This window comes from Chlamydomonas reinhardtii, chromosome 8, assembly GCF_000002595.2.
Source record: "Chlamydomonas reinhardtii strain CC-503 cw92 mt+ chromosome 8, whole genome shotgun sequence".
NCBI lineage: Eukaryota > Viridiplantae > Chlorophyta > Chlorophyceae > Chlamydomonadales > Chlamydomonadaceae > Chlamydomonas > Chlamydomonas reinhardtii.
In genome coordinates this window covers 1,505,846-1,525,595 of record NC_057011.1, presented here as the reverse complement: position 1 = coordinate 1,525,595, position 19,750 = coordinate 1,505,846, and the positions used below count along the sequence as shown (strand labels likewise).

The following is a 19,750-nucleotide window of genomic DNA, read 5'->3' as shown; positions in this document are numbered from 1 at the left end:
CTTGGCAGTCCAGATGAGCGCGGCACCTTTGCGGCTGCCCGCCATCCCGGGCACCCCTTGACACCGTTCTTCGCTTAAAGCGCTCCTGTCCCCCCCTCACCCGCAAATAGATCGTTGATTCACCAACGCAAGCTTTCTGCGCAAGATGAACCGCCCGCCCCCTGCAACGCCCCCTGTCCCACCGCCCCCTGCTCCACACACCGCCTGATCGGCAGCAAAACCCCAGCCCGCCGCTGCCTACGCCGCCGCCGCCACACTGCCGCCCCGGCTGTCCAATAATTGCTCCGTCAGCACCTCGGCTTGCGCCAAGCCGCGCGTCTTGGCACGCCAAGCCGAAGGGATAGAGACCAGGCCGCCCTGTTCCCGCGGAAAGCAAAGGGTCCGGGCGGGGCCGGTGATGCAAGACAGAGTGAGTTAATCATGGCTGTTGAAGTGCCTTGGGTCGGGATGATGTTGCAAGTGTCACCGGCAGTCGCGCGGCCGAACGGAAGAGAAACGGCCCAGGACACACAGAATCAAACAAGTTGGCATGCAGGGGCACGGAGCAGTCAGGTTTTCCCTCTGCATGTGCAAACGCTTTCAACCAACGCCCACTGGCACCCTCCGCCCTCCATCCTCCATCCCCAGCCGCCGCGAGCACGCTCCCCCCCCCCACACACACACACACCTCGGCGGCGAGGAGCGCCCCCAGCAGCACACCGCGGCTGCAGTTGTCACCTCCCAGCAGCAGGTTGGCCCGCACGCCGCGAGCAAAGGCACCACTGCCCGCCTTCCCGCCGCCGCTACTGCTGCTGCTGCTGCTGCTACTGCTACTGCCCGAGGCGGCCTTGGCCCTGCTCCCGCGGGCCGGCTGACCCGACGCCTGCACCGCGCCCAGCAGGGCTCCCTTGAGCGCCCCCGGGTTGGCGCATGATGGCCCCCAGTCCCCGGGCTTGGAGGCTGCACACCGTGGCGTTGAGGAGCACACGACAAAGGAGGGGTGTGGGTATGCGGTGAGACGGTACGGGACTGCCATCCGGCTAAACGAGACGGGCATCTGTCGTGGCGGCAAAGCCACGTGCGTGTTCATGAGGAAGAACAGCCAAGCGGCCGAGCCAAAGCGCATGGGCAGGGTTAAAGGTTGTGTACCAGTCTACCAGACCCCCTGCAGCCAACAGGAAAAGCACATCCTGGGTAGCGGTGCATGTGGCGCCTCGGTGACCGGCAGGCTGCCACTCACCCGACCCCGGCGCGTACAGCAGGTCTCGGAGTGCGGTGTTGCTGCGCCGGTGTTCCACCACCGACCCCAGCGCTGTTGCGGGCGGGGCGGGTGGGCGGGGCGTGCGGGTGATGGGGTTATGTGCCTGAGCCCGCGGTGGGGCGAGCCAGCATTAATACCAGCACTGGCGCAGGCCATGATTCCTAGCCCGCACAAGTATAAACACGAACTGCACTGCGGCAGCTGTCAAGAGCGCTAGCAAGCCGTGCCGCGGCCTAGGACAGGCATCGATATGAATCGATCGCAAGTGACCGCAAGCTTCCGCGAGCTGTGCTATACGCTGCCGCAAGCGGCGCTGTTGGCAGTCCTCACCTTGCAAGACGGACTTGGACACGGGCCGGTGGCTACCGGGTGCGCCGCCAGCCACCCATTCCACGGCGGCGGCGATGCTGTGCCCCTGTAGATACAGTGTGAGTGAGGTCACGGACGAGTTCCACTACTAGGAAGTGCAATCCCGGTTTCTGTCTCCATGTGGTAAAACACAGCGGGCCACTGACATGGTGTATATAAGCACTGGCCGCGGCGAACCACATGGTGTGCCACTCAAGGCAGCGGCGGCCCGATGAGTAGCAGGCTGCAGACGGAGGGCCAACGAGTAGCAGGCTGCAGACGGTGATCGCGGCCGCTGACAGCTGGCAGCCCCCGTCGTCTGTGAGCCCGACAGCGGATCCCGGCGGGCACCAGCCACAACCCAGCACCTCCACTCACCAGTACCACCTGCTCCAGCACCAGCGCCGCCGCCCACGCCAGCTCCACTGCCTCTCCATTGTTCTGTTGTGGTCGCATGTGGCGTTCCCAGCCGTGTCAGCAGTGTCGTTTGCCCGGGAGACCGACCGCCACCAACTGGGGGCCTGGGCTCGGGAGCCGGCATGAGCAATGCAAGGGTACCGCCCTTGACCGTCGGAACGCCAACCTCCATACTCAGTACCGCACAATGTACGGCACTGCGTTGCTCCAGAATCGAACCCACCTGCTGCGCCCGCACGGCCGCGTCCACAGCTTGCGCCAGGCCCGGCCGGCCGGCGTAGCGTGCTACGATGGGAATGACCTGAGGCAAGCGTCACGTTGCGGGCAGAGGCAGGCAGGCCGAACCAACGTGACTCTGCGAGCAAACGTTTGCTGTCCTTGGAAGCGGCCATGGGTAGACTGCAGACAACGGCTGTGGTGCCAAGCGCGCCAACTCCAAGCTCCAAACGCTCCAAACGCTTTAAACCCCCCAGCGCTGCGCGCATTCTCGGACCTGCTCCCACGCGCATGGCGACTACCAATCAAGCCCCTGCCGGCTCACCTTCACAAAGTTATTAGCCTGCGTATCTCGTGGGTCGCCGCACTCTGGCCATTTCCGACCGCCCTGCGGCGCATACGGCACACGATCACCCGGCGGGCGGCGCGTCAACATCCCAGTCTCCATCCATAAGTATTGATAGCTCCGGCATTTGGGCGCTCTTCTTCTGTTTATGTTTCACCACGTGCACTCTTGTGCACCCGGCACTGACTGAGCCCCAACCTCCGTGTGGAGACAGTAGCGTTTATGGTTCAAGTCCAAATCCCGTCCGATCTGCCCCGGCAACATCCCCGTACGACACGCACCTGCGGGGACCTCTACAGACTATAGGCCTTGCACCCTCAAGCCGTCAGCTGGCTAGCCCGCACACACACACGTTGTTGATATTACATCCACCCCCCACCCCCCCACCATGATGCGCACCGCCACCAGCAGCACCACCACCACCACCACCACCACCACCACCACCACCACCACCACCACCACCACCACCACCACCACCACCACCACCACCACCACCACCACCACCACCACTGCACCACCACTGCACCACCTCCACCTGCCCAAGCGCCCGCTCGCCGCCACCGCCACCACCAGCACCAGCACCTCCATACACAGTGTCCCCACCCACCCCAACACACACACACACACACCCCACACACACCTGCAGCACTGCCTCCATCATGGCCTTGCTGCTCTTGTTGAGGCGGCCGGTGTAGTTGCGGTAGTAGGCAGCCAGGTACTGGGAGGCAGCGGAGGCGGAGAGCCAAGGAGAGGGAGAAGAGTGGGAGACGTAGGGAAGGAGGATTGGAAAGGGAGGCGAGGGAAGACAGGGATTTCGAGAGGGAGCAGAGGCTGCTGCGATGGGACTGACACCTGGTTGGTGCGGTTGTACAAATGATGGTGTTAGCGTAGTGGGGCGGAGCGGAATTGCGGGTAGAGGCAGTAACAGGAAAGCGCGCCATAGCGTAGCTGCAGCCCAGCCCAGGGCGTCGCAGTGCGGGCGGCACACCGCGACACCCTCCAAACCTGGGTAGACCCGCATGCCGCATGCCGCATGCGCCCTCCCGCGGCCGCGCACCTCGGCGAACCCAGGGCCGTCAAGCGTGCCGCGCTCCTGGTCCGCCATGTACTGAGAGGGTTGGAGGCCAGGGCCACAAGGCAAACAAGCGGCTCTTAAAGCCAGCATACTGTAGGTGCACGTGGTTCACGCAACACGCAAGCAGACGCTGCACGGCACAGCACCAGCCTTCCGGCCAAGCTCCGGACGCACAGGCACGCACACGCACAAGCGCATGCCCAATGGCATAGTTCAAGGCTTCACACGGCTGGAGCGCAACATTGCACCAGCCCCGATTTCTTGTTCTGGTCCTTTGATTAAATTACGCGCACCTGCAGTACGGGCAGTAGCTCGTCCCCGTACGGCGAGAAGGAGCCGCTGTCGTACTCGTAGTACGGGCAGGAGGGCGGCTCGAAAAAAGCGGGCTCGTCCCGGCGGCCGTGGCGGGACAACAGATCCTGGATCTTGTCCGTGTCGTAGATCCACTGCAAGTGAGGATGGATCCAGCGGTTTTGGAGTCGGTTTGGGGCAATGCGTGAGGGACAAGCGAGTTGCGCAGGTGGCGTGTGAGGGCCTGGCAGCAGTTCGAAGGTGGGCGTGGGGTGGCCGCGTGGGGGACGCACGGCATTTGGGCCTGACTACGGCTGGGACACGTGGAGCCCGCAGCATGGCTGGCGGGCGGCGAGACGTGTGTTATTATACCATGTAACACGTGTCACTCATCAGCACAGCACTTACGTGCAGTGCCATGGTTGCGGCGTCGGCAACCAGGGCCCCCAGCACGGCGGCCGTGGCGCGCTGGCGGATCCTGCCTTCGTCCGTGTCTGATGCCCCCGGCAGCCAGGCTGCGCGTGCGCCCGAGCTCTGGGGTCGCGAGCAAATGGTTCCGAGCGTGAGAGCGGGTGCGAGCATACTTGAATGATTGGGAATCGGAAGCAAAGTTGAAGTGGCGAGCCAACAGCGTGGTTGGCGATGGGCGCATGCCCATTGCGCCCCCACCTCCCTGCCACCTCCCGCGCTCGCCGAGCGCAATCGCAACCCGTCGCTCCCTTCGTCGGCATACTATTGCTGCACGTGTCGCCCTAGGGCCATACGGGTCGTTGCATGACTGCCCCAGCCCAGGGCACTGACCTGCTGGGTCACGGTTGAGGCACGCCAACCACCGAAGGCAAGGAGCCCGAAGACAAGGAGCCCTGCAACTATAACTTGCACCAAGCGTGAGCCTAGCAGTGAATATGTAACATCCGTGTTTGAGTTGCGCATTTTGTAGCGAGCGCCAGGCGCCGAGCTAGGAATAGCTGTAAAAGGCCCGCGCTTGTGTGCTCCCCAGCTAGAGGGAGCCATGGAAAGATGAATAATGCATTTAGTGCGAGTAGGTGCCGTTATGGCGTAGCTGTCTGGCCGAGCGAAGACTTGTCATGGGTTGTGCGATGGGACTCATGCCCAGACTCGTGCCGCTCGCACACGGTCCCATCCCGCTGCCCAGGCTTTTTTCCCTGCCAGTTCCCGCAAAGCAAACCAATCCCATGTTGAGATCACCTTGCGTTCTACTGCCTCCAGTGTGCAGGAGATGGCACATGAGTGGCGTTCATACGCCCAGCTGTGGTGGTGGGGCCGGGGGATGCCTGGGGATGATGATGCGCGCCAGGGGAGGCACCTCCCCTGATGCGCGCGCCCACAGTGCCAAGTTTCCCGACGACGACATGGCGGACTGCAGCCGCCACTGACCCACTGTGCATGGCAGGTTTCACTGTAGACCAGGAGACTCCACTGCTGTAAACGGCTACTGTTGAAGCCAAAGCCGCGCAGGTGTGAGTGCGGGAGTGGTGGATGACCAGCAATGGGTTCATTACACTGCCCATTGGGCATGACGTCCCCGCCTTGCTTCCTCTCCTTTGCTTCGTAGCGCAATGTAGCATCCAACGTCTTGGCCCTAAGCCACAGCCAAGAAAGAGGTTGGTAGCGCCTCGAAATGGCGCTTTTCCAGCTCCGTAACACCCAGTCCTCCTTGAGACTTGTTTATGTTCGTCCCCTCGCACAACCGATTGACCCCTGTGCAGTATACGCACGGTCCTGCCAGCGGCCAACAAACATTTTGCTCGACACCCCTGTTACTCGTAGTAGATGCGATCGAACCAAACGATAGCAGGCTACATGCAGCCCGCCGCATCAACGCTTTTTGCCAGACTCCTTTGAGATCACGACGGCACCTTTCATTCCTACTAGCGACACGCCTGTTGCGCGTCTCCGCCAACTGATGTTGTCCCGTCACAGTCGTGACCGTCCGTAATGCCGTAACCGCCTCCCGCTACGAAACACAAACAAAGCAGCCAAACGGTTCCGTGTTGCTGTTGTCCAAGACACGCAACGTACCAGTCCTGGTCATGTCCATCTACCCGCTACCCCATGCTCGAGCCCTGACAGCTCCACGACACGCGCGCCCCCCGCTCACTCCCCCCTCCTCCTCCTCCACCCCACACCTCGCCCACGCTCCAGCCCCCCCGCCCACACACACACACGCACGCACGCAGCCGCACACACACACACACACGCCGCGCGGTGTGCGTCTACTTGCGGTGCGTCTCGGCCCACTCGCGCGCGTTCTGGAACAGCTTGAGCCAGGGGCCGGCGCCCTTGGGCTCCAGGCCCAGCTCCTTGGGCACGTAGGGCAGCTGCCACGTGAGGAAGCAGCGCTCGGGGTGCGGCATCATGGCCAGGTGGCGGCCGTTCTCGGAGCACATGCCGGCAATGCCCATGGGCGAGCCGTTGGGGTTGGCAGGGTAGACCTCGGTGGGGCTGGCGTCCGCGTCCACGTACCTGGCGTGGTGGTGAGCGTGTGCAGAGAGGGTGGTGCTCAGGGCGGGTGGCGCTCAGGGAGGGTGGTGTGCAGGGCGGGCGGCCTAGCCCCCAAAAGGCCGTCGCGGTATGCGCTTCGCAAGCGGCCAGGGTTTACCAAACTGCCCCCAGCATCCCCTTCCACCCGCTGCTGCTGCTTCCATAGGACAGAACGCCGCGCTAGCAAAGGCACACGTACGGCCGCGGTGCGACGCAGGCACGTAGAACACTCACTTGACGGGGATGAGGTTCTTCGCCAGCACCTCGGCCTTGATGGCGTCGTCGGGGAACAGCGCCTGGCCCTCGCCGTGCGCCGCCCACACGCCCGCCACCATGCCCTCCATGCCCTTCAGCAGCACCGCCGGGCTCTTCTCGATGCGCACCTGCACCCAGCGGCTCTCGAAGCGGCCCGACGCGTTGTGCACGAAGCGCGGCTGCTTCACGTCCGCGATCTGCACCGCGCCGGGCGCGGGCACCCAGCCCAGCAGCGCCATAAGCTGGCAGCCGTTGCAGATGCCCAGCGACCAGGTGTCGGGGCGGTTGTAAAAGGCCTTGAACTGCGACAGCAGACGGTCGTTGAAGCGGATGGTGCCCGCCCAGCCCTTGGCCGAGTCCAGCGTGTCGGCGTAGGAGAAGCCGCCCACGAAGATGATGCCCTGCGAAGCAGTGGGTGGAGGCGTTGGGTGGCGGAGGATGTTGGAGATTGGTGTTGATGTCGGGTTGGGTTGGTTGAGGGTAGTATGACATTGCTTTTTTCGTTTGATTGCTTTTTTCGTTCGGGCTTGTTGGACACACGAGTCCCCCGTATTGTTTCGCTCTTGTCTCTTATGATCCGCTAGCCCTCCTCCGGCCCCTCTTTCCTCCCCCCGCACCTGGAAGGTGTCCAGGGTGGCGCGGCCGTTGATGAGGTCGGACATGGTGATGTCCCACGGCTCCATGCCGGCGGCGAAGGCGGCGGCGGCCATCTCGCGGTCGCCGTTGGAGCCCTCCTCGCGCAGGATGCACACGCGCACCTTTGGAATCGTGTGTGTGAAAAAATGTGTGTGTTGTACCGTATTGTGTGTGTTGTGGTGTGGTGTGGGGGTTCCGTGCATGATGGGTTAAGGGGAAGTGTTGCGAAGTTGTAGAGCAATAGGAAACAAGGGGTGGGGCGGGGTGCGGGGGTGGGGGGCGGCTGCAGAGGCAGGCCGCAGCCCGCGTGGGCGGGGCAGGGGCGAGTCAGACGCGGGTCAGGGCCGGGGGCAGCTGCGCACCTTGTCGGTGGCCTTGAGCTTGTCCGCGGGGGTGAAGGCGGGCGTGAAGGGCAGGTGCCACTTGGCAGCCTTGGCGGTCTTCAGGCCGGCCTGCTCCTGCGCCACGCACTCCTCCGCGCACTGCAGGCGCTCCAGCACGAACGACGTCTCCTCCCACACGTCGCGCAGGGCCGCCACGTCGCCGGTCACGGCGGGCGCGCCCGCCACCTTGACCTCCACGCCCTTGCCCGAGGACACCTTGCCGATGAGCGCGGCGGGCACGCCGTGCTGCTTGTAGGTGTCGAGGACGGTCTGGGCGGTGGTGGTGGCGGTGGTGGTGTGGGCGACAGGGGGGGACGTTGCATTAGGACACGTACGCGTACCATAACCAGACACACGCGCACACAGGCTGCAATCGGCACCTCTCATCACCTGGTGAAGTGCCTTGCTGTATCGCTTGCGGCCACCAAGCAACTCCCTCCTCCTCCAACAACCATGAATGAAACCCCCCTTCCCCCCAGCCGCCCTCCCTCCCTCCCGGCCCCACCTGCGCCTTGCCCGCCTCCACCTCCAGCACCAGGCCCAGCTCCTCCGCAAACAGCGAGCCCATGGCGCCGTGCGGCTGGTCGGCGGCGTGCGCGGGCAGCGGCAGGTCCACGCTGATGCCGCAGTTGCCGGCGACTGCAGTGGGGGGTTGGGAGGGGGGATCGCGGAGTTGGGGGCAGCGGGATGCAGGAGTGGGAGGCAGGTCACGTGGTGCGAGAAAGGATCATTACAAGCAACTGCAGTAACTACAAAGACTCAACGCCGGAGTTGCCACTGATGCAAGAAGCTGAGACACTTGGAGGACTCCATGACGGGCAAGGCAAGGCAAGGCACGCCGCCGCGCCCGCAGCCCAGCGCGTGCGCACTCACAGGCCATCTCCAGCAGCGTGGTGACGATGCCGCCGTCGCTGATGTCGTGGCCGGCGGACAGGTGGCCGGCCGCCAGCAGCGACTGCGTGGCCTCCCACATGCCGCGCAGGGTGGCGGAGGTCACGTCGGGGCAGTCGTTGCCCAGCTGGTTGTAGGCCTGTGGGCAGATGCACGCGGGTCAGGTGGGTCAGGGTTCGTGCGTTAGTGGTTGGCCGCCCCTCAGCCACCGCCTCCCTCGACTAGTACCTCGCCTACTCCAACAAGCGATTCCCTGGGGGCTTGGTTGCGTTCATTTGGAATGAACTGACCCCCCCTTCACGTATTCGATGGTGGCTCCATCCCCACCATCTCCACCATCGCCACCCTCCCCTCCTGCCGCGCGCCCACGCCCACCTGCGCCAGGGCGCTGCCTCCCAGGCGGCGGCGGCCCGCGCCCAGGTCCACGTGCACCAGCACGCCGCCGTCGCCCAGCTTCAGGTCGGGAGTCACCACCTGCGCGCGAGCGTGGGTACGAGAGAGTGTGTTAAAAAGGAAGCGAATGCCCGAGAGAGAGAGTGTGTGTGTTGTGTGTGTGTGTGTGTGTGTGTGTGTGTGTGTGTGTGTGTGTGTGTGTGTGTGTGTGTGTGTGTGTGTGTGTGCGTGCGTGGCCATCGCCCAGGAACGCCCGCACCCCGCACCCCCGCACACCCGCTCGCACCTGCGTGATGTCGGGGCAGCCCACGTAGGCGGACACCACCAGGTTGCCGGGCGCCATGACGGTCTCGCCGCCGGCCGCAGCAGCCATGGACAGCGAGTCCTTGCCGCCGTCGCAAGCCACGCCCAGGTCAAGCTGCGAGTGGGAGCGCGGGTGCGAGCGAGAGCATAGCGTAACACACGCGTTCAAACACTTGGTCATCGAAGGTTTATGCATGTGCGTTGTGCTGTTGCGCCGTGCTTGTGCAATATCACTGCCATAACGGTGGTATAATTTGGTTGCGGCGGCTGCGGCCATATCCACCACGTAACCCCCAGCTCCACCCCCCGCACCGGACCCACCATGGCGTCGCGCAGCGACACGGCGGCGTCCCACATGGCCGCGCCCTCGCTCTTCATCTTGGCGGCGTACATCCAGTTGACAGAGGCGCGGATGTCCTGTGTGCGTGTGTGTGTGTGTGTGTGTGTGTGTCAAAGGGGTGAGAGGGTGTTGGCTGGGGCCATGGTGGTGGTTCGGCGCTTGGAACCAGCCCCCACGTGCGGTGCAGCCGGTGCAGCCCTGATGGCGGCCCTGATGGCTTTTACTGATACGAAACAGGACATGTCAGCAATTGCCATGCCTTGCGCGCCCCCCACCCCCACCCCGGCCTGGCGCCCTCGCCGCCGCGTGCTGTTGCGGCTGCTGATGCCGGCCCCCCCTTACCCTCTCCCTCGTCCTCACCTGCAGCGCGGTGGCACGCGCCCACACCAGGTTGGTCATGGCCTCACCCAGCGCCAGGCGGGCCATGGCGGCGGAGCTGTGAGGGCGGGGGAGGGCGGGGAGGGGGATGGGAGCGCAGCGTCAGGGTGTGCGGCGTCAGGGTGTCTTGCGTCAGGGACGTGGTGGAGTCCGCGCTTTACCGGTACTACACGGTGGCCGGCAAACCAAACCCATAAACAAAACCAGGAAAACCGCGCCGTAAGCAACACCAACGCAACCAAAGCGCACACGCACGCACTCGATGAGGCCCTTGATGGGCTGCTCGCCGATGGAGGTGGCGAGGCCGGTGGTGTTCTGGTGGCTCTGCGCGAACACGGCCACGTCCGACAGCGGCAGCTGCAGCGGGCCCACGCACTGCTGCTGAGCCACCAGCCCGGTCACGTGGCGGTCCACCTGACGGGGAGGGGGAGGTGGGGAGGCGGAGGCGGGGGAAGGGGCAGAGAGGGGGTTGTAGATACCAGCCCAAACTAAACTAAAATCCGCTGCCTGGGGGGTTACATTCATGATTAGTGAAGGGGGGCGGAGCGCGGGACGGGAAAGGTGGGTTGGGAGTGGTGGTTGGGGCGCAGCTGAGAGCGGGGTTGTTGGACATCACCACTGGTCAAGCCACAGGTATGGTTCTTGCAACAGCCGCCACCGCCGCCACTACCGCCACCACCACCACCACCACAGGCGCACCCCTACCTTGTTGGTGAGGAAGCGCTTGGAGCACACGGACGGCAGGCGCAGCACGCGGTGCAGGGCCGCGGTGGCGGTCTCGCCGGCGGGCAGCTGCAGCGGCTGCAGCTGCTTGTCACCGCTGGCGCGCGTGAAGTGGAAGGTCTTGTCGGGCATGGAGCCCAGCACCTGTGGGGCGGCGTGCGGCAAGACAATACGACACGTTAAAACGACATGACACGTTTCTTTGGGGGGGTTACGACCGGTTGTTGTGGCCCGGGTTGGAGCCGTTGCCCTCGCGGCACGCCACTCTACACAGCGTCAGCCACATGACGCGGACCAGCCCCCGCCAGCTGCTGCTTCTGCCATCAGTGCTGCTACTGCCGCCATCGCATCCCCCCCGCTCCCACCTTCTCCAGGTCCAGGTCCACGGCGGGCGGCGCGTCGGCGGGCGCGTTCTTGTCCACCAGCGTCACGCGGCCCGAGCCGTCGATGGTGCCGATCACCTGCATGAAGCAGCGCTCGCGGTCGCAGATGGACTGCAGCATGTCGCGGTGCTCGCTCTTGATCAGCAGGCAGTCATTCTCCTGCGGGGGTAAGGGAGCGGGGGGAGCGGGTTGGGGAGGCGGAGAGGGAGGGGGAGGCGGGGGGGTTACATTCATGATTAATTAAGAAGTGAAGTCGTAGGCCGGTACAGTTGCAGAGGGGGGGGGGAGGTTAACTCTGAACCAATCCTGTAAGGAAAGGGTAGCGCTGCAACTGGTGGAGGCGAAGAAGGGGGGAGGTGCTGGTGTTCAGTAGCCGGAGACGCACACCGCAGGACAGGGAGCCAGGTCCAGGTCCCGGGGCAGGTGCAGGTGCAGGTGTAGGCAGCGGCGCGGCGGGTCGGGATGGCTTAGAACGGACCACCACGTCCGCCCAACGCCCGACACAAGCCCCAACAAACCGCACCCCAGCACCACCCCAGCACCACCCCAGCACCACCCCAGCACCACCCCAGCACCACCCAAGTCCCATATCCAACCCACGCAGCAACCGCTACCGCACCCGCTGCCACAGCGCCCACCGCCCGCGCGCACCTGGTACTCGGCGCCCCAGATCTCCAGCACAGACAGCGTCTCGTCGCCGACCTTGACCGCGCGCACGTCGATCTTGGCGCCCAGCGGGTAGATGATCTCCTTGACCACGTTGCAGTTGCCGCCCGCGCCCTGGTCGTGGATCTGTGTGCGCGTGTTTGTTTTGGTGGGAGGGTAGGTTTGAGTGTGTGGGGTGTTGGTGTGCTGTGGCGGCGTGGCCAAGGTTACTGCCGGCCGGGGAGAGGGACCAGTGCATCAAAGCGTGATGCGGTGCGTGCTATGTGGAGAAACAAAGGGTGGTAGCTATTACGGCCCGGGCCCCACTTCCTACCAACCTGCACCTTCCCTCCCCTCCCTGAAGAGCCGTATGCTCGCCTCTTCCTGCTCCTCCTCAATCCACCCACCCGCCCGGCCCCCCCCCTAGGCAGGCCGCCCTTTCACCTGCACGATGGGGTTCTTGTCGCCCAGCTCCACGCAGCTGCGCACCACACGCCACAGCTTCTGGCTGTACTCGGCGTCACCGCGCTGTGTGAGGAATAAGGCGTATAAGAGATACGGCATAAGAGTGAGGAGATGGGAGCGAGCGTGAGAACGAGAGAGTGAGGTTGCTCGGCAAAGGTTGCCAAGGGGGCCGAGACCGGAACACCCTGGTGCTTTCAACCACGGATGCTCCCTGAACACACACCCACACGCATCAACACACATCTGGAAAGCAGCCCATGGGACCTGATCGTTGGTATCGGGGAACATATCCCTACCCCACGGGTGCGGGTTAGTTTGGGCTGGTATTTACACCCCCCTCCCCCTCCCTCACCACCCCTCCCTCAACACCCCACCAGGCCACCGCACCCCCCACCACCCCCACCCCCACGCGCACCCCCGCACCTGCACGGCGTTGAAGTCCAGCTCGGCCTTGTTGGAGCCGGAGGGCACGGAGGAGGCCGCGCCGCCGCCCATGCCGATGCGGTAGGCGGGACCGCCGATCTTCACCACCAGCATGCCCACCTGCACGCCGCCGCCGGCAAGGGACAAACAGACAACAGACGGTGAGAGTTTCGACAAAAGAAACACAAGTGAGAAACACAACTACGTACGAGTTACACAACCTGCAATGCCCAACTGGATGGCCAATGGCGAGCGCCGCTACACTGCGCTCCATCCACGAACACACACCAGTAAACCCCGACCCTACAGCCTCCCCAGCTCTCGCGGTTCCTCCTGTTCCCTGTGCCCCTGGCCCCACCCGCCACGCGACCCCCCTACTACTGTTCCTGGCTACGCCTTCACCTTCTTACACAACCATGAATGTAGCCCCCCCACACACACACGCACACATACACACCCACACGCGCGCACCTGCGGCGGGTTCTTCTCCAGGTGGCGGTGGTCGATCTGGCCCACGCCGCCGCTGAACATGATGGGCTTCAGCCACTCGCGGCGCTCGCCGTTGGGCAGGCGCTGGCCATAGGTGCGCGTGTAGCCGCAGATGAGCGGCTCACCGAACTGCGCGCGTGTGTGTCCGGGGAGGTGAGGTCAGGTGAGGTGGGAGATGCGAGGTGGGAGATGGAGGCGAGGAGGCGAGGGATCCAGGTGGGGAGGTGAGCGACACGAGTCTCAAGCCGCATCCTACCCGCCACCGCTCTCTATCCGGCAGCTCCGGCGCTGCTGCTTATGGTCCCCCACCCACCCGCCCCTCAGACACATCCCCGCACCCAACCCACGCACATGCTTACTCTCCCCCCACCCACCCACCTACACACGCCCGTTCCCCCCTCCCCCTGCCCACCTCCCCATCCCCCTTTCCCCCCGCCCACCTTGTTGCCGTAGTCGGAGGCGCCGTTGGAGGCGTCGATGAGGATCTGCTGCGGGCTGGCCAGGTTGTCCGGGTACACGAACGAGGCGTCCTCGTGCGGCTGCGTGTGTGAGGGAGTGCAGGAGGGAGAGAGGGGGAGAGGAGGGGTTACATTCATGACTAGTTCAGGAAGTGGTAGGCGGTTCACCCCGCCCCGTTTGGGCTGGCATCTTCACATGCACACATGTGTATGTGCGCATGAACGCGACCGTGCGCCTACATGCATGCATGCCCGTACCGTCCCTCCACCCGTGGCCCGCTATCCCTGGCCGTGTACCAAATGCGAGTACACACGCCCACCCACCCGCCCACATGCCGCCTACCCGCCCACCCACCCACCCACCCCCGCCCCACCCACCTGGCCGTAGCCGTCCAGGCGCAGGTTGCCGGTGCAGTAGCCGGCCGTGCCCGCGCCCATGATGGAGCCGGTGCCAGTGGCGTGCGTGTCGCGCATGCGGCCGCCCGCGCCCGTCTCGGCGCCGGGGAAGGGCGCCACGGCGCAGGGGAAGTTGTGCGTCTCGGCTGTGAGCAGCAGGTCCCAGTCGCGGTCCTGGGGCGCCAGCGGCGAGGGAGCGCCGGGCTGCGAGGAGGCGGGGCGTGGGGTGGGGCCGAGGAGGCGGGGTTGGGGCGCGGGGTTACATTCGTGATTAATGACGAAGGGAAGCGGAGCCAGGAACAGGGGAGTGGAAGAGGTGAGCGAGGCGGGGTTGGGAGAGCGGGGTAGAACCAGGAGGGAGCCAAAGTAGCCGGCTTCCCTTGCTCCCTGCAACCCACGACCACGCCCCCAGCTTCTTATTCTGAGTTCTCACACAAGAAAGACGATGCAACACAGCCCTCTCCGCCCGCCGCCTGCTGGGCGCCCTCTCCCTCACGGCAGCCTCCCCCCACCCCAACCCACCCACCCAACCCGCGTCCCCCCCCCCACACACATCCGGACATCCCACAACCAGCACCTCACCTCACCTCATCCCACCCCAAACCCGCACCCCCCCCACCCCCCACCCCGCAGCCCGCACCCCACCAGCGCTCACCTGCACGGGCAGCAGCGGCTGCACCTGGAAGCCGCGGATGGCGGAGGAGTTGTCCTTGAAGGCCACCACTGAGTTGTTGGGGTTGACCTTCCAGGGCGTCTTCACCAGGTTGAACAGAGTGTCGTCCATCTGCACACGGCGTCGTCAACAACAACAAGAGGTCATTAACAACAGGTCATCAGCAACAACAACAAGAGGTCATCATCAACAAGTCATCACGCCAGACCATCACATCATTGCAGCCACGTCACGCCAGCGACGTCATTGGAAGGACACGTTGGAAGGACACGCCTTCGAGTGTGCGCAGCCCTAATGCGCCCCTCGCTCCCCCTGGCGCCCCTCCTGCTCGCTGGCCGACGGAACCCCATCTCCCCGCCCCTCCTCCTCCCACTCCTTGCCCCCGTCCTACCCCTTCCCACCTCTTCCCACCCCCTCCTTTCCCACCGCACCCCACCTCTCCCTTGCCCACCCCCCCTCTCTTCCCACCCCCCATCCCACCCCCAAACCATCGTGTCTTATCCTGCGGGCTTCGTGTCCCTGGTTTCTCCTTGCCAACGGCTGCAACGGTCCCCCTTTCGTACTGCGCCCCCTTGTGACTTGCCCACTCCATTCTCCACATGAGCGGCTTTCCCCCGCACCGCGCACCCCCGCACCTTGACGCCGTCGATGATGATCTCGCCGCGGAAGAACCAGTGGCGCGAGTGCTCCGAGTTGGACTGCGCGATGTCGAACAGCTCCACATTGGTGGGGTCGCGCTTCATGTCGTCGCGGAACAGCGCCGTGTAGTAGTCCAGGTCCCACTCGTCAAAGGCCAGGCCCATCTCCTGTGGAGTAAGGTGGTGGTGGTGGTGGGCGGAGGGTGGTGGGTGATGGTTGGAGGGGAGGTGGTGGGTGGAGGGGGGCTGTGTGTCCCGTCCGCATACCACACCGCACGTGCACTGGACCCCTGGCCCCATCCGCTCGTCGTCCTGCGACTTAAGCTCCCGTCCCTCCACGCGCACACATGCATACCGCGCTCTTATCTCAGCTTATCATCCGCGTCAGCATCCACACGCGCGCGCGGTTCCGTACCCCTTACACACACACACACACACACACACATGCACACTCACCCACAACCACACCGCTGCGCCCCCGCACTCGCTTCGCCCCCCCCCCCCGGTTTAGCTTGGGCTGTCACCTACAACCCCCCCACCCCCACCCCACCCCCACCCCACCCCCACCCCACCCCCACCCCACCCCCATCAACACCCCCACCCCCACCCCCACCCCACACACACACCAATCCCACACACACCAATCCCACACACACGCCTCCCTCCCTCCCTCCCCCTCCCCCGCCGCACCTTGTTGATCTTCTCCAGCGCGGCGCGGCCCTCGGCCATGAGGGGGATGGTGAAGGTGGGCGCGGGCGCCTGCAGCCCCTCCGTGAAGCTGCGCACGGGCGCCCGGTACACCTCCTCCGTCATGCGGTCGTGCACCAGGCCCGCGAACCGCGCCTTCTCCGCCTCGGTGAGCGGGCGGCTGCTGTGCAGCACGAAGCGGCGGCTGCGCTCCAGGCGGTTCACCTGGGTCAGGCCCACCGAGCTGGGGAGGGCAAGGAGGGAAGGGAGGGGATGGAGGGGTTACAGTCATGATTAGTTAAGGAAGGGGGAGGGGATGAGGGAGGGATGAGGTACGGCCCCTGCAGCAGGCGAAGGGCGCGCCGACCAGCTCTCTAGCAGGCCATGCGGCCTTGTGGCATGCCGCCCCATCCCCATCCCATCCCATCCCTCCTTACGCCACAGCACAGCACGCCGTCCCCTGAGCGGCGGGGTCTCCTTGCCTGCGTTTTCCCCCGTGCCCCTCGGTGCCCCCCCGCAAGCGCCTCTCGCGCCCACCTGCAGATGGAGACGCCGTTGGTTGAGAAGGCGGTGGCGAAGGCGGCGCGAGGGCCCACCTCCACCACCGTCACGTTGCCGCCGCTGGCGGGCAGGTGCGAGGCGGGCGACAGCAGCTCGGGCTCGAAGGTCTCGCGCAGCAGCCTGTGGCATGTTTGTGTGGCGGTGGGCGTTTGTGTGGTGGTGGGCGAGGTGGGGGCGGAGGCGCGGTGCGGAGGTGGGGTGCAGGAAGAGCAGGGCCCGGTGCAGGAGGCTTGATTGGAGGCTGAGTACTGCGCAGGCAGTTCGCGGGGCGCTGGCTGAGCGCTGCACATGCTGCTTTGCTCAGGCAGTTTGCAAACACGGAAGGTGACACCCACGCATACACCGTTGCCCCATGTGCCGCCGTGTATCCCCTGGCCCTACCCCTCCGCTTCGCCGTCTTATCAATCCCCTCGCCTCCCCTCCCAGCCCCGGTCTTGACTGTCTTCGGCCCGCACGCACCATGCCAGGGTCTCGGCCTCGGAGGCGGATAGCGGCTTGGTGAGCGAGACGTTGTAGCACTGCTCGCCGTCAATCTTGGTGATGGCGTCTGTCACCTTCTCGTGCGCCTGAGCGTGTTTGTGAGCAGGTGGCATGTGGTTGACCTTGCTGTCAGTAGCAGCGGTTGGGGCGGCTGGCGGTGCGCGGGTGCTGGTGTAGGTGGCGGACAAATCAGGCAGAGCGGGGAGTGCTGGCAGGACTGTTCGGTGTCCCCATGCAGGGGCATGCACATGCAACGTGTACGTGCAGTCATGCCCATTCAAGAGCACGCACTCATGCGCATACATCACAGCTACAAGGCGCTGTGCATGGGTCGTGCAGGAGGCGGCGCGCATGGCTTTCACGGCTGCAGTCCTAGCAGACACGCCCACGCTCTTGACGCCAGCCCTTCCTCCCTCCCTGCCCTGCCCAACCTTGCATGCCCCGTAAGCCCCCCGCCCCGCTGGCCCTGCATCTGCGCATCTCCCATGCCAAGGCCCCGGTGTAGCTGCATTCCAGTAGCACGCAGCGCAGGCGCACGGACCTTGCGCAAAAGGGTGTGGATGGTGGACTCGCTGAGGCCGGGATAGCGGTAGACCTGCACCACCTGGCCGGCCTTCGCCGTGGTCAGGTGCTTGGCAACACCCGAACCAACAGCCTGTATCAAATATACACGAAAGGCACAGCGTCAGCTCCAATTCTCTGCAAACGTCGCAGTCGGCGGTGTGCATTCAGGCTTTGCTGCGCTCACCGGCTCCTGCAGCACTGCCTTGACCGCCACAACCGAGCGACGGTTGCGGTAGACGCTTAGGGAGGCTGCATGCGAACAATTGAGACATGTTAGTCGACAAGGGTTGCGCGCAGCCGCGGAAATTGCGTTCTTTCGCTTGTTGAGCCTTACCCTGCTGCAGCAGCACCTTAGAGCTCGCATGGCCCACTGGCACACGCGAAACAGTGCTGCGCAGTCAAAGAAAACAGGTTTAACACTCGCACCAAAAATGTTGCACACACGTGTAAGACGACTTTCGGCGCCCGCTCACCGCGGCAGCGCCGGCGACTGACTGCTCGTGCTCAGCTGCGCCTTACGCGCAGCCGAGGACACGGGCGCACGAAGCTGCATGTTGGCTGCTACCCTTCAATCGTGTCGGAGAGCCTGACGACAAAAGCCCACGCGCTGGCCAACCAAACAAAGAATTAGTATTGAGCAGGTATTCCTGACGTAGCTGCCCGTGCGAGGCGCTAACATAACAAGGGGCTGAGAGGAGAACACTCATTTGTTCCCCATCCGGCGTGCCCAATTCGCTCCACGGCGTGCTGCCGTGAGGGCGTGACGCCTGGGCGTGTAGTGTGGTCGAACAGGGTGTCGTCCCCTGCCGACATATATTGTGTTTGCTTCGTTTCGTTGTAACTTGGGGGCTGCACGGGCAAGACAGAGCACCGCGCACCAGCGCGAAACGTGGGTGCATTGCTGCACGCGACGGTTCGACGCACCACCTCGAATCAGCAGTTTGTGAGGCTCCATGTCTTATATGCGTGCTTGCTTACTACCTGGGCTGTTTTACGCGGCTACTAGTGAAGGGTCTTGCGCAGCATGTGCTGGTCGCGGCCACGAGTGGAGATAGCCGCGTGGCGATGCATAAATGCAAAGGAGAGTCACTCTTAATAAATATCACTTCGTCTTACGGGACCAGAGCGTGACACTGGCGGGGCGGATACTTGGATGCTGCACGCCGACATCCCACGGCGTTCCAGTGGTGCTGGCCAGTGCTGGCAAGGACACTCAGGGCCGGGGCCACGAGTGTGTGCAATGCGTAGGGTGCAGAGAGGCCAGGCGCAAGGATAGCGGCGGACACAACACACAACAAGCACGCCTCCCTTCAGCCGGTGGAGCAGGGTTGAGCGCCCAGGAGCCGCCAAGACGAAGAGGTTGAATTCTAGTACACGCAAGAGCAGAGGGGTGTGAGAGACGCCAACATGAAGCGGTGCAGCAACTCCGGCGTTCGACCAGCCGCGCCCTCCTGCCCTGCCGTTGCATGTTGCTTGCCATCTGCTGGGGCCTGGGAATCAGTGCACCCTACGGGACTTCACCAACCTGCCTTAACACTGTCCCATCCAACATGAAGCGCCTCAGGGCCTACCACCTTGCCTACCACGCGCTCACCCAGGCCTACCCCGCCCTTACCCGCAGGGCCACACGGCTCAGAACGACAACATTACAACAGTGTTACTGCTTGTGTTGCTGTGTAAATACATCATGACAGTACCCTTCCGCGTTTTCTGCGGGGCGGGTCCTTCGGTGTAGCAGGGAGATTATTGTGTACCAAACGGGACCACATTGACGGGCCAAACGCTGAGCGTAAGAGTTGTAAGGTAGAGTTGGCCTGTACGGCTCTTACACCGTGTTTTACCCGTCTAAGTTATGGGGTGTCCCACCCACATTCGGCTTGTGCTTCGTGGCTGCCCTGGACTGCCTGGCCTGGCTGGCTTCTCAGGGCTTCTGCTGTGGTGCCCCTGCGGCTCCATCCCAAACATCCCGCTGCGCCTGGTGCCTGCATGGTCCTCCTGTTGTGGCCTGGAGGTGGCCCCTTATGTGATCGTCCCTTCTTGTGGCGTCACATCCACGGACCTGGTGATCTGGCTACCGAACCCCGGCTCCACCCCTCCGACTCCCTAACGCATTGGCGTTTGAGCCCCAACAGCTTGTCGTCTTGGGGT

The 19,750-nt window shown here is 64.3% G+C and overlaps 2 protein-coding genes across 2 annotated transcripts; both read right to left on the bottom strand.

Annotated features, from left to right (window-relative positions):
* Positions 1 to 60: 60 nt before the first annotated feature.
* CHLRE_08g364850v5 (uncharacterized protein) lies at positions 61 to 4,992 on the bottom strand. Its single transcript, XM_043064892.1, has 12 exons — positions 4,735 to 4,992; positions 4,342 to 4,467; positions 3,936 to 4,088; positions 3,625 to 3,675; positions 3,208 to 3,285; positions 2,547 to 2,609; positions 2,229 to 2,306; positions 1,967 to 2,029; positions 1,571 to 1,655; positions 1,220 to 1,291; positions 668 to 939; positions 61 to 357 (listed from the first exon to the last, which is right to left on the bottom strand). Exons 1-12 carry the CDS (start codon positions 4,864 to 4,866, stop codon positions 238 to 240), a joined length of 1,293 nt encoding a protein of 430 aa, XP_042921893.1. The 5' UTR covers positions 4,867 to 4,992; the 3' UTR covers positions 61 to 237.
* Positions 4,993 to 5,440: 448 nt separating this feature from the next.
* Positions 5,441 to 18,272, bottom strand: CHLRE_08g364800v5 (uncharacterized protein). Its single transcript, XM_001695987.2, has 28 exons — positions 18,076 to 18,272; positions 17,937 to 17,992; positions 17,787 to 17,851; positions 17,580 to 17,693; positions 17,018 to 17,124; positions 16,535 to 16,678; positions 16,001 to 16,241; positions 15,308 to 15,478; positions 14,655 to 14,783; positions 13,982 to 14,203; positions 13,586 to 13,684; positions 13,128 to 13,274; positions 12,657 to 12,776; positions 12,213 to 12,296; positions 11,775 to 11,915; positions 11,106 to 11,282; positions 10,723 to 10,884; positions 10,277 to 10,431; positions 10,000 to 10,075; positions 9,621 to 9,716; positions 9,283 to 9,414; positions 8,979 to 9,077; positions 8,586 to 8,742; positions 8,218 to 8,351; positions 7,692 to 7,982; positions 7,311 to 7,451; positions 6,673 to 7,094; positions 5,441 to 6,420 (listed from the first exon to the last, which is right to left on the bottom strand). The coding sequence occupies exons 1-28, from the start codon at positions 18,153 to 18,155 to the stop codon at positions 6,171 to 6,173; spliced, it is 4,212 nt and encodes a 1,403-aa protein (XP_001696039.1). The 5' UTR covers positions 18,156 to 18,272; the 3' UTR covers positions 5,441 to 6,170.
* Between the last annotated feature and the right edge of the window lie 1,478 nt (positions 18,273 to 19,750).

What these genes read in the sequence shown, in the direction of transcription:
- CHLRE_08g364800v5 (XM_001695987.2), bottom strand. Translation starts at nt 18,155, where the DNA reads ATGCAGCTTCGTGCGCCCGTGTCCTCGGCTGCGCGTAAGGCGCAGCTG. An exon ending in TGGACCTGGACCTGGAGAAG is followed by an intron (nt 10,885 to 11,105) that starts GTGGGAGCGGGG and finishes GCCGCCCCACAG; the next exon opens with GTGCTGGGCTCCATGCCCGA. An exon ending in AAGAACCTCATCCCCGTCAA is followed by an intron (nt 6,421 to 6,672) that starts GTGAGTGTTCTA and finishes CCACCACGCCAG; the next exon opens with GTACGTGGACGCGGACGCCA.
- CHLRE_08g364850v5 (XM_043064892.1), bottom strand. Translation starts at nt 4,866, where the DNA reads ATGCGCAACTCAAACACGGATGTTACATATTCACTGCTAGGCTCACGC. An exon ending in CCTCAACCGTGACCCAGCAG is followed by an intron (nt 4,468 to 4,734) that starts GTCAGTGCCCTG and finishes TCGCGACCCCAG; the next exon opens with AGCTCGGGCGCACGCGCAGC. An exon ending in AGGCTAATAACTTTGTGAAG is followed by an intron (nt 2,307 to 2,546) that starts GTGAGCCGGCAG and finishes CGCTTGCCTCAG; the next exon opens with GTCATTCCCATCGTAGCACG.